At 43.8% G+C, this 13439-nt stretch overlaps 1 protein-coding gene across 1 annotated transcript in view; it reads left to right on the forward strand.

Moving 5' to 3' along the window:
- The window catches only part of LOC119792838 (target of Nesh-SH3), a 51462-nt gene extending 38598 nt beyond the window's left edge, over positions 1 to 12864 (forward strand). The window contains exons 15-23 of the mRNA XM_038299662.1: positions 2566 to 2688; positions 2971 to 3060; positions 3136 to 3345; positions 8203 to 8308; positions 8869 to 8948; positions 9137 to 9166; positions 9247 to 9405; positions 9586 to 9708; positions 11921 to 12864. Of these exons, the coding sequence (XP_038155590.1) occupies positions 2566 to 2688; positions 2971 to 3060; positions 3136 to 3345; positions 8203 to 8308; positions 8869 to 8948; positions 9137 to 9166; positions 9247 to 9405; positions 9586 to 9708; positions 11921 to 12036 (1037 nt within the window). The 3' untranslated portion in view covers positions 12037 to 12864. The remainder of the gene's footprint in view (positions 1 to 2565; positions 2689 to 2970; positions 3061 to 3135; positions 3346 to 8202; positions 8309 to 8868; positions 8949 to 9136; positions 9167 to 9246; positions 9406 to 9585; positions 9709 to 11920) is intronic.
- The last annotated feature ends 575 nt before the right edge of the window (positions 12865 to 13439 follow it).

The raw sequence follows: 13439 nt of genomic DNA on the forward strand, positions 1-13439 counted from the left end.
GACAAAAAATCACCTGCATAAGATGAGAGGGACAGAAAACAGCGTACAACAGCTAATCAGATACCATTTAAATGACATGGTAATGCATCAAAGATTGGCATTGTTTGTTGTATTATTTTCAAAAAATACATAATAGTTGGTTCTTTATCATTTTGGTTATTATAAGGAGCCACTTGTGGCTCCAGAGCCGCAGGATGTAGATCACTGTGTTAGACAAATGGTCCTCCATGTTTTTAAACACTGCCTCACAAAGTACTGATACTGTTTGAATATTTCCACATTTCTTTGTGTTAAAACTACAATGTGTTTTAATGTGGATGTTGACTATAGAAAGTGTTCACGTGAAGGAAAAGGATAGACTGTTTTAAAAGTTTTACCAAGTGAAGTGACGCATTAATTAAATACTTTGTTGAACCGCTTTTCACTGCAAACAGCTGTAAGATGCACATAAAAAGGCCCCAAATATTTGCCTTGGCTCTTTAGCTCATTAGAACTGGAGTGTCTGACCACTAATCATTAAGTCATTCTCTGTTGTATTTAAGCCTTGACTTTGAATGGGCCACCTGAATATGCTTTGATCTAAGCCATTTCCTTGCAGCTCTAGATGTTTGGACCTTTTGACTGTCCTGCTGGAAGATGACCCTCTTCCACATTCTCATCCCTTTTATAATCTTTAATTTGCTTTATTTCAGTTTTTCCCTGTATTTTACTGTCTTTCCCTTAACAGTGACTGGCTTTTTGCACATCTCCACAGCATGTTGCTGCCTCCCATGTTAGCGATGCTGATAGTCTTGAATTACAGGTCTTGTGTGTGTTGGAGAAACTTGATTTGCTGTTTTTACTAGAAAGGTTGGGAAATGTCGATTACTGTTTACAGGTATTTAAAGATCTGAACTGGATCAACAATCTGACCTTGCATTTTAAGTGGTGCTGAAACAATACTTTATGCTTCCATGTCATTACTCTTTGGTTGTTGAGCTCCAATAAATGTTCAAGAAACCTGCTCTGCTATAACCAGAGCAATGTGACATGTGCTTAAAACGTACCTTACTTTTACTGTTTTATTAGATGTTATTACCATCAACGGGGAAGACAATAGAAGATATAAGCTATCTATTGAGAGAAAAAAAAGTTAAAACCAGCTTTCTTAACTTTATATTACTAAAAACACCTGTTGTGATAAAGAGATTAAGAAATTTTCATAAAGGTTAGAGCAACAGGTTGTACATGTCTAAACAGTTAAAATTCTGGTGTTTTAATGTGCTGTATTTAAGGATTTAGTATAGTATGAAAACTTGTTTCCTCTAAGAAATGCGTTGCCTTATGAGCAAACAGAAACTGATCCAGATTGAAATCAGGTCCAATAAAAACCACACAACAACCTTTACAACATTATAGCCACTGGTCTGTAACCTTAGGTCCTTATTATATTTTAGCTGCTTTGTGAAACAGAGTCCATAAGGTCAGAAAAAAAGCACAAGAAATATATTTAAAAAATTTCTGTTAATTTATTCTTAATTTCCTTTTAAAGATATTGAAATGCACTGAGGTAAAATATCACGTATTTTTTATCTTACATGTTCTCTCTGTACAATAAAATTGCAGCAAAATAATTAATTCCAGTGATTGAAAATATATATGCACTTGAACCTGAAGTGTAACTCACACTGACAGCATTTATTAGTATTAACTTGGATATCTCAACAAATATACAACTGAACTGTGGGCGAGGGTGTAAAAATAACCACCCTTGCTTTCACCCAAAATCCACAAGGTGCTGGAAGCGAAGATTCCAAGCATTCTTTGAGTCTCCGGGCTGAAAGCCTCTCATGGTCAGAGGCTTTGTTTGGATTGACTTGGAACACGATGGTGATCACCAGGTGTTAATCTAAAGTGAGGACCTGAAGATTGGTTTTCATGGTGGGAGGAGAATAAGGGGCTTATGTGTTGCTCATATTAAAAATTATTACAACATTGTTACAAGCAACAGCTTATTTGGTTTTCCTTCCACCTTTTCCTTAATTTACCTCTTCTTGTTTTAGCTAGAAAAGTCTTTCTTGTATTTTCAACTGTTTTCTAGCAAAAAAAATAGATAAATAAATTGTTGAACTCTAATTAGATTTAGGATCATAGAGGAACTGATAGATATTCCTGCCTACGTTCACTCTTTGAAATGTTTAAATTCCACTTTTCCTCCGATGTCTATGCTTTAGGAGAAAACTACCTCCTCAAAAATGAGTTTTCAAATTAGTGAAAAATGCAGATTGAAAAAAGGGCATTTATTTATAGATCTTAGTTCCTGTTAGCCATTTTGCTTACAGATCCTCATACTTCTAGGAATCCTTAATTTCAGAAGACATTTTCTGCCATTTCTGTATCCTCCTTAAAGTGCATGAAGGACATGACTCAACAACCTATCCTTTGTCCCCCCAGAGCCAGGAAAAGGTCCCAGAGTTGCAAACTGGAAACAGCCAAAGCAGATGGATCACAACTATGCATGACTGTGTGTCAGATGACGTGGGAGAATAACTGATCTTTTCTCCTCTTCCTGCTCCCTGTCCTCAGATAAACCAATGGATCTAAAACAAGAAGACACAGAGTCCACCTTAAAGTCATTCCACCCAGTCACACCCAAACCAAAGCTTAAACACAGGCAGCAGTCAACCACAGAGGCCCCAGCAGTTAACAGTAAGAGCTACACAGTCTTTTTAACGACTAACATGAGTCATTGCATGCACTGGACAATGAACCAGAGATTGTCAAGCTTGCATATTTAAGCATAGTTTTGATCAACAGAGAGAAGGAAGACAAATGTGAGTACTGAAGATCTGAACATAGGCCAGAGCAGGTGCTGCTCTGGAGTGTTGTAGAGAAAGGCCAGGACTGTAAAATAAAAGGACACAAAGAGCTGCCAGGGACTCCTGGCTGAGCCCATCTAACCCCATCTCCCATCTGTTGTTTCCTTTTTAGGCAGTCGTTATGATCTACATGAAAACTCCTCCATCTTCAGCTCCCTGCCTGCATCAGAGGTGGACATCATGGGAAAGAAACGCTTTATAGGTAAGGTTTCATTAGGATTGCCTTGTAACTCTACCAGCATTAAACCATTAACATGCTTCCTGTTTCTGTCTGTAGCTCCTCATGTCATCTACAAGACGGATAAGAAGCCAGACGAACCGTGCTCCATCACATCCTCCCTGGCTTACTTCCCTGATGAGGAAAGCAGTGATGTGAATGTGACTGGTCCTCCTCGCATGGCACCATCCAACCTCACTGTGGTTACTGTGGAGGGCTGCCCGTCCTTCGTTATTCTGGACTGGGAGAAAACTGATAATGAAACCAGAGGTAATGAGCAGGAACCTCGTTTTACAGCAAAAATAGTTGCCAACCCGTAGTTGTAAAGTAGCTCAAAATCTGTAAATTAGACTGAGAGTCTATGAACATCAATATTCTTGCCAAAGTTTCTCGATAGGCCGTTCTAACACTGTTCAGGGGAACTTTCCCTGTTTTTAACTTCATCCAACTTTTCCTCAACTCTTACCGGCATTCCTTTCCCTGCTTTAAAGGTATTGTAGAGGATTTTCACACTACTTTTTTAAAGACCTGCCCTCTCCACTTTAAAGAAAAATCAACATGCACAACCCCCTCCTTGAACCGCCACCTTAACGTGGTGGAGGGGTTTCAGTGCCTGGGTGATCCCAGAGGCTATGTTGTCGGGGGCTAAATGCCCCTGGAAGGGTCTCCCAAGGCAAACAGGCTCTGGGTGACAGGTCAGACGAAGAGCGGTTCAAAAACCCTTATGACGAGGACTCAAACGAGGCACGTGACGTCGCCCGGTACGGCGGAGCCGGGACCCCACCCTGGAGCCAGGCCTGGGGTTGGGGTTCGTCGGCGAGCGCCTGGTGGTCGGGTTCTTCCTCGCGGGACCCGGCCGGGCCCAGCCCGAAGGAGCGACGCGAGGCCATCCCCTAGTGGGCCCACCACCTGCAGGGGGAACCATGAGGGACCGGTGCAAAGAGGATTGGGCGGCAGCCAGAGGCGGAGACCTCGGCGACCTGATCCGCGGGCGCTTGAACTGGCTCTGGGGACGTGGAATGTCACCTCACTGGGGGGGAAGGAGCCCGAGCTTGTGCGGGAGGTGGAGCGATACCAGCTAGAAATAGTTGGGCTCTCCTCTACGCACAGCCAGGGCTCTGGAACCCAGCTCCTTGAGAGAGGCTGGACTCTCTTCTACTCTGGAGTTACCCGCGAGGAGAGGCGGAGGGCGGGGGTGGGGCTGCTTGTCTCCCCCCAGCTCAGCCGTCTCGTGTTGGAGTTCACCCCGGTAGACGAGAGGGTCGCCTCCCTTCGCCTTCGGGTTGGAGGGAGGACTCTGACAGTTGTTTCGGCCTATGGGCCGAACGGCAGTACGGAGTACCAGGCCTTCTTAGCATCCCTGGGGAGGGTGTTAGAAAGCGCCCCTCCCGGGGATTCCATCATTCTGCTGGGAGACTTCAACGCCCACGTGGGAAACGACAGTGACACCTGGAGGGGCGTGATCGGGAGGAACGGGCCCCCAGCTCTGAACCCGAGTGGTGTCTCATTATTGGACTTCTGTGCAAGTCACGGATTGTCCATAATGAACACCATGTTCAGGCATAAGGATGTCCATCGGTGCACTTGGCACCAGGACACCCTAGGCCGAAGGTCGATGATCGACTTTGTAGTCGTATCTTCTGATCTTCGGCCGCATGTCTTGGACACTCGGGTGAAGAGAGGGGCGGAGCTGTCCACCGACCACCACCTGGTGGTGAGTTGGATACGCTGGAAGAGGAGGAAGCCTGAAAGACTCGGCAGGCCCAAACGTGTAGTGAGGGTCTGCTGGGAACGTCTGGTGGAGCCCTCGGTCAGAGACGTGTTCAACTCCCACCTCCGGGAGAGCTTCTCTCAGGTTCCGAGGGAGGTTGGAGACATGGAGTCCGAATGGGCTGTGTTCTCTGCCTCTATTGTCGATGCGGCTGCCCGTAGCTGTGGCCGTAAGGTTTGCGGTGCCTGTCGTGGTGGCAATCCCCGAACCCGGTGGTGGACACCGATAGTAAGGGATGCCGTCAAGCTGAAGAAGGAGTCCTATCAAGCCTGGCTGGCTTGTGGGACTTCTGAAGCAGCAAGCAGGTACCGTGAGGCCAAGCGTGTCGCGGCCCGGGCGGTTGCAGAGGCAAAATCTCGGGCCTGGGAGGAGTTTGGAGAGGCCATGGAAAAAGACTATCGGTTGGCCTCAAAGCGATTCTGGCAAACCGTCCGGCGCCTCCGGAGGGGAAAGCAGTGCTTCACTAACACTGTTTTTAGTGGGTGTGGGGAGCTGCTGACCTTGAAGGAGGATATTGTCGGGCGGTGGAAGGAATACTTTGAGGATCTCCTCAACCCGACAGACATGCCTTCCGTGGGGGAAGAAGAGACGAGGTGCTTGGGGCTGGGTTCGTCCATCACCCAGGCTGAAGTCACCGAGGTAGTCAAAAAACTCCACGGTGGCAAGGCTTCGGGGGTGGACGAGATCCGACCTGAATATCTCAGAGCTCTGGATGTTGTCGGGCTGTCATGGTTGACACGTCTCTTCAACATCGCGTGGAGGTCGGGGACAGTTCCCCTGGATTGGCAGACTGGGGTGGTGGTTCCCCTCCACAAGAAGGGGGACCGGAGGGTGTGTTCCAACTATCGGGGAATCACACTTCTCAGCCTCCCCGGAAAGGCCTATGCCAGGGTGCTGGAGAGGAGAGTCCGGCTGATTGTCGAACCTCGGCTGCAGGAGGAGCAGTGTGGTTTTCGTCCTGGCCGTGGAACGGTGGACCAGCTCTACACCCTCTGCAGGGTGCTTGAGGGTTCATGGGAGTTTGCCCAACCAGTCCACATGTGTTTTGTGGACTTGGAGAAGGCATTCGACCGTGTCCCTCGTGCTGCCCTGTGGGGGGTGCTCCAGGAGTATGGAGTCAGGGGCCCTTTATTAGGGGCCATCCGTTCTCTGTACAAGCGGAGCAGGAGTCTGGTTCGCATTGCCGGCATTAAGTCGGACCTGTTCCTGGTGCATGTTGGACTCCGACAGGGCTGCCCTCTGTCACCGGTCCTGTTCATAACTTTTATGGACAGGATTTCTAGGTGCAGCCAAGGACCGGAGGGGGTCTGGTTTGGGGAACAGCGGATCTCGTCCCTGCTTTTTGCGGATGACGTAGTTCTGCTGGCTCCCTCCTGCCAAGACCTACAGCGTGCGCTGGGGCGGTTCGCAGCCGAGTGTGAAGCGGCCGGGATGAGAATCAGCTCCTCCAAATCCGAGGCCATGGTTCTCGACCGGAAAAAGGTGGCTTGTCCCCTTCGGGTTGGAGGGGAGTCCTTGCCTCAAGTGGAGGAGTTCAAGTATCTTGGGGTCCTGTTCACGAGTGAGGGAAGAATGGAGCGGGAGATCGATAGACGGATCGGTGCGGCTGCTGCAATAATGCGGACGCTGCACCGGTCTGTCCTGGTGAAGAGAGAGCTGAGCGAAAAGGCAAAGCTCTCAATTTACCGGTCGGTCTACGTTCCTACCCTCACCTATGGTCATGAAATTTGGATCATGACCGAAAGAACGAGATCCCGGATACAAGCGGCTGAAATGAGCTTTCTCCGCAGGGTGGCTGGGCTCTCCCTTAGAGATAGGGTGAGGAGCTCGGTCATTCGGGAGAGGCTCAGTGTAGAGCCGGTTCTCCTCCACATCGAGAGGAGTCAGTTGAGGTGGCTCGGACATCTTCTTCGGATGCCCCCTGGACGCCTCCCTCGGGAGGTGTTCCAGGCATGTCCCACCGGGAGGAGGCCCAGGGGACGACCCAGGACACGCTGGAGAGACTATGTCTCTCGGCTGGCCTGGGAGCGCCTAGGGCTTCCCCCAACAGAGCTGGAGGAGGTGTCTGCGGAGAGGGAAGGCTGGGAGTCTCTGCTTAGCCTGCTGCCCCCGCGACCCGGTTCCGGATAAAGCGGGAGACGACGAGACGAGAACATGCACAACCCTTTACCCGCTCCCAAGAGGGAACACCTATTAAACACATGTGACAGTATGCATAAACCCATTTCTCCTCATGCATGCTCTGTTTAAAAGTTGCTGTTCTCATAGTTCATACACGCTTACTGTGCCTGAACGTCCGCCCTAACCCCAAAATCCCTCAATCACTATATAGAGCGGGGACTATATAGTGGACTTTATAGCAAACTCAGTTAGGTTACTGTTCGGACAGATGATCACTGCTTTTTGCTCCCCATTGGTCATATAACTCCTCCTCCACTGCACGGTGCCTGCGCCATCTTTGTTATTAGTCACTGCTGTCAGGTAGCGACATCCTATGGCGACATAATGCTTTGCGAGGAGAGCTCTCAGAGCAAAGCATTCTGGGATATATCTACCTTTTTTGAGGCCTTTCTTTTCTTCTCATACACTTCGTAGACACTTTTTCTCTTACGACCCTCGGCCATTTTTAAAGAAGCGGTGAGAAAGGTGAGCTTCAATGACTGTCTGAAAACCGAAGCTCACTACAGATATATGCCTGAAAGTGACCGTGCGCATAAATAGATGGCTAACTGGGGACAAACATGTAGGACGGCGTTATGTAAACATATAACCAGAATGATTGCCAATTAGGAGGACCACTTATTAAGATGATCCACCCGGAAATAAAAGATTGTCATCCATACCTTTAATAACACACCCCAACAGAATGATGCTGCCACCACCATGTTTCAATGTATACAGAGTATACCTATATTTAGAGTTGCTTTCCCTCCACACATAGCACTTCACATCAGCCAGGGTGTTCATTGAGTTCTTCTTATCTATGAAGAGCACCGTCTTTTAAATATTTTCTGCATCCCCTTCCTCTTATTGCCTTTTTCCCAACAGTGGCTTTCCTCTTTCAAATTTTCTACAGCAGCCATATTTATTAAGGTAACAAACATTCACTTGAGATATTTTGAATGGAAGGTCATATCTTGTTAAATTTGCCTTTGTTCCATACTCTTCATATTCAGATGAACTAGTTTCTATCAGTTCTTTGGGCTTAATGGTGCTATATTCAGCAGTTAGGTTGTTGGGGTCCAAATGCCTACAAATGTTGATATTCATACTTCACATTGTCATCACTTTATATAAAGAAATTCAAAAATGTTGACAGAGAAAATGTTTCTTTGTCTTTTTTTTTTTTTATTTAGAATATGAGGTGGTTTCAACAACCACAGGACCAAACGGTCAGAAGGTTTCCATCCTGACCACCAACCAGACACACACAGCGGTGGAGAATCTCACACCGGACAGCAGGTTTGCAGCAAAAACTTTACAGAATGTCTCATACGTCCATCTATCATCTGGTCGAACTGCCTCTAGCTTCATATCGTCAAAAAATACAAAGACAGGAGAAATCCATTAAACGGCACCAGAGAGCTTTCCGTGTGCTTTTTTTCCAGTACGCCGCATTATGCCTGCACGCAGACAATGTTTCCCACAGACACCAAAGCTGAGGAAAGATGTGTGGAGATTAAATGGGTCACTGAGATTTAAAGAATATCTTAGAATCTCTGGATACTCACCAGAACCCTCCCCTGTTGGGCTGGTTTGCTCGGCAGCCCTTTGCCAACACATCTGAAAGCAGCATGTGGAATAACGATCTCTTGTGTTTATATGATTTTGTGTGCTCTGGTTTAAGAGTAAGCCCATGCTCATCTGTCAAAGACATTAAAATCTGATGCTTCCCAGCTCTAGAGAGGGATGGTTTTCTGATTAAAAAAGACTTACAGTTTATATTAGGATATCTAAATCACTTTTATTCCTGTACATGACTCTTTTAATTGCTTTTTGCCATTGATTTTGTTTTATTTCAGTTATGAATTCAAAGTTACACCGAAAAATGAGCTTGGAGCAGGACCATCCAGTGAGCCTGTCACTTTCAACACAGAATCAGGCAAGCTCTAAAAGAACATCAGATAAAGCCTGATGCTTTTTCAATTCAAAGAAAAAAACAATATCTGAGCATTTTGATCCATTATACTACTTCTTTTTTTGTAATGAACACATTTTCTTTGTAATTCAGAACGTAGTAGTAACAGTAATTATTTTAACCCTTCTGATGGTCTAAACTCTTCTTTGCAGCGGATCCTCGTGTTAGCGAACAGGCCACAGGTGAATATTTCATTCCTTTCTCTCTGCATCCTCCACTTTCCCTCAAGTAATGTATTAAAACTTTTTGGTTTCCCCCTCAGGAAAAGATGCCATCTGGACTCAGTTCCCATTTAAAGCCGATTCCTATTCTGAATGTAACGGAAAGCAGTTCATAAAGAGGACTTGGTACAGAAAATTTGTGGGAATCCAGCTCTGTAACTCCTTGAGATACAAGATCTACCTGAGTGAATCCCTCAATGGTATTTACATATGAAGCATGAACCTGATATGAATGACATACTAGAATTTGAACCACAGCATGAAAAACTAACAAGCAAATGTAAATATTACAAGTTATTAAAGATTGCGAGCTAAATCTTGACCATTTAACAGCATTAAAATGGAGCAGCTTTCGAGAACAAAATTTCCTCCTATTGCAGGGAAGTTTTACAACATCGGGGATCAGACAGGGTTTGGTGAAGACCACTGTCAATTTGTTGACTCCTTCCTGGATGGTCGGACTGGAACCCAAATGATGGCTGACCAGCTACCAAGCAGGCAAGGTATGGTTCGAGTCAAAACCTTAGATCATCATGATATTAGCATTTGACAGAAAATTCAAGGTATTTTGAAATCATCTCAATGCTGTGAAATGCTACAGGTTATTAACAAACTGACTGCTTGCTGGTGGCAAAGTCTTTCCAATAAAAAAAAAATGGTGCATTAAGAATTTAGATCAACCTGCATCTTTATTGCATTAGGACCCGAACCAATGTATGTAGATTCTTTTTAAAAATCCATAAAAGGTCTATTAATCCTCTTAGCAGAATTGGTAGTGATCATTTCTCATTAGTTGGATCTCTTGCATAGTCAAACATTTGAGAACAGTTCACCCATTTTCTCTTTGCTTGAATTGTGGGCAGTGGTAAGGGTATTCCACAAGCTACGTAAATGTTAACCTTTTTTTATATTTGGCAAAAACATTTTAGAATCGTTCAATTCAGTTTATTTATATAGCGCCAATCAACACACATCATCTTAAAGCCCTTTACAGCGAGAATTCAACCAGATCATACAGTGAGATTGGTTCAAAGTTTTCTATCTAAGGAAAATCAGCTGATTGCAGCGACTCTTTGAGTCAAAAGCAATTCCTTCACACCAAGCTTCCTGTAGGGACAGTGGAGAGGAAAACTCCCTTTTAACAGGAAGAAACCTCCAGGTCTTGACCCCCAGTCTGCCAAGGCCGACTGGGGTCCAAGGAGAGAGAAGCAGACATAGAAAAAGAAGCAGAGATACAAAAGGCAGCTCTCAACCAGCTTCCCAGGCGGCCCCGTCCAGGAAACACACAGCTAGGCAGACAAGCTCCGAGCCAGCTTCCATGTCAGAGCATGAAAGAGAGATAATACAGTTAGTCACAGTAAGAGAAACAGCACTACAGCTCCAACATCTATAAACAAAGGCATTGATAAAAGGAAAACAGCTGATATTTCTATCCAGGATGGAGTCACAGCCAAACAGGAACAGACCAGATGAAGCTAAAGCAGAGATATTGCAACATTAGAGATTTAACTAAAAATTACTGCAGAATGGAAGAACATATTTAGAATAATGCAAATAATGAAAAGAGGTCCCTATGTCCTCCAGCAGTCTAAGTCTGTAGCAGCATAATTATAGAGACCGCTCGGGATAGCCTAAGCTTTGATAAAAAGTCAATATAATCATCTGGTCCATTCCTTTCTAGGCTTCTTCTGACTTCTGTCTGCTCTCTGTTTTACTCTTCTAAATAGATTTTTGTTCCATCTCTTCAACTGTTCTTCCCATCAGTGTTCCAGTTTTCCTCCACTCTCATTCCGTCTTCTTTCTCTCTCCTCAGCTATCAGTCTTACACTACCCTAAAACAGAGACATTAATCAAAACCACTTCCAAAAACATTAGATTGTAGAACAGGAAAACATATTATTATATCATCTGATTAAATAAGCTTTATCATAAAGGAAAGTTTTATGACTTCCGTTAATAGTAGACAGGGCGTCTGCCTTACGGGCTAAAACTGGTAGTTTGTTCCACAGGAGAGGAGCCATTCAGTCTTGTTTGAACATCCAGTGGTGCCAAATTCCCATGCTGGAGATTCAGCATGAGCCAGGGTAGAGCCATGGCTGATGGTTTCTAATGACTGCGGACAGAGATACTGGAACCTCAATGTCTCCGTCCATAGCAAGGCCAGATTAATAAAAAATATATTGCAAATTATGTGCAACTGCTTGGGAAGACTTATCCAAATGTTAATCAGGCTTTATGTGTAGATTTTTTTTTTTTTTTTTTTTTTATGATTTTAGAATGTTTGTCCATTTGTTATATGATTGAAGTTGTTTGTTTTACTATCATGCCAGCCAAAAAAAGAGTTTATAAGTTAATGACCAAGATAATTTGAATTTAAACTTATTATTCAAACTTACAGTTTATTTCTTTAACTCAGCTTACTAAGTAAAGCACTTTAGATAGAATAGACACATATTGATGTTGCTTTTATTTATGTTATAATGATTCTCCATTTACAGCAATTCAAAACACATTTAAGATCAGAATATATCACACAAAGAGACATTAATAATACAGACAAACTCATTTTCAATACCTTCTTGAAGGTTTCAAAAGCGTCATAGGAATCTATATTTTAATTTATGAAATAAAACCTCATATTATCATCTGACAGGAAATTAATTCTGTCATCTCTTGCAATGAAGCTGCTGATCTCCTCCATGTTTGTTTTTTTAGGGTTCTTCAGAGCATTGAGACAGGAACCGGTCAGCTTTGGAGACATTGGAGGAAAGTCTCACGTCACGTACGTCAGCTGGTATGAGTGTGGCACCCCCATACCTGGAAAGTGGTAGATATGCCAAACGTTTCCCCTGGATGATGAATTTATCTGCCGTAAGAAGAATGATGAGATGCCTGCTCGGGCATGATGGGAACGAACCCATCTTGTTGGACCTCTACATGTGTTTGATTTTCCCCTGCAACTTTTCAGGTGTGAACATTCTGAGGAGCATTGGGTCTCTAAAAACCCAACAACATTTGTCTATTTATGAAAGAAAAAAGAATTTCAACGTGGATGACAGTAGGTCCAGACAAAACCAAAACAGCATGCAGTGCTCATAACGATACTGTTGGGAAGCTGGCTCCCAAACTGTATTAACTCTGTATTATTTATCAAAGGTTTGTTAATGAACAGTGTGCGTTCATTCAGACGCCTGATGCTAAAGGAGAAACACACGTCCAACTCTGATTTGTGGTGTGTTGGTACAGAAAATGCAACATTCACAGTACATATGCAGTGCAAATACACACATCCAGAATGGTGCTTCTGCATTCACTGAGGGTTTAAAATCAGTTGCGGATTGCACACTTGTTAAACGTCTGTTCAGATATGTATATGGTGTGAAATATGATACGTTTCTCTGGTTTAGTACATTTTTTGTCGCTTTAACAGAACTTAATCTAATGTAGGAATGCCAAAGTTCAGTAGCAGTGTTTGAGATTTTTATTCTGTTTTGTTTTAAAGGCAAGTACGAGTCAAATCTATGTAGCTCGTAAATGTTAATTGTATAAAATATACGAAATGTAAATAACTTGAAAATCTTCATACATTTCTTTACTGATTTTACTTGCTTATTGTGCAGTTTATGACTCCAGCAATAAACCTCATTTTTATATTTACAGTTTGTGGTTTCTTTATTGTTACTACTTTGGGACAGTTTTAGATGGAGGTTTTTATCTGCCTCCAACCAACATGTTAAACAGCAGAAGAGACTGGTGACCCGACCCATAGAAATATACGGTACTGGAGCATATTAACAGAAGCAGCTTCAACTGCCAACAAACCTTTAATTTATTGCACAAATAAGCTTTTAAAGGTATTTCTGAAGATGATCTCAGGTTATTATGATGTGCCAATCTGAGTGGGGGCTTGTTCCCAACTTTGGAACCCATAGTGTAACAAAACATGGTTGTTGAATCGATCAAATGTATAACTTATTTGGCTGCAATACTTTAAAACAAGTGATATTTTGCTTTCATATAATCAGTCTCGTTAAAAGAAAGCAAGTAATGATTTTAGTGGTGCTGTTATATTAAGTATTGGTGTTAATTTTACTCCAAACATCTCAAACACTAATATTTATTAAATGCTACGGGGCCAGAGAAGAAGTTTGGTGGCTACAGTGGTTTAGCCTGTTGCTCAGCACTGCACAATGGTGAGGAGGAGGGGGCCTTGTGCACACTACTGAGGAAAGGA

This window comes from Cyprinodon tularosa, unplaced genomic scaffold (assembly GCF_016077235.1).
Source record: "Cyprinodon tularosa strain WSP-4 unplaced genomic scaffold, ASM1607723v1 ctg432, whole genome shotgun sequence".
Lineage (NCBI taxonomy): Eukaryota > Metazoa > Chordata > Actinopteri > Cyprinodontiformes > Cyprinodontidae > Cyprinodon > Cyprinodon tularosa.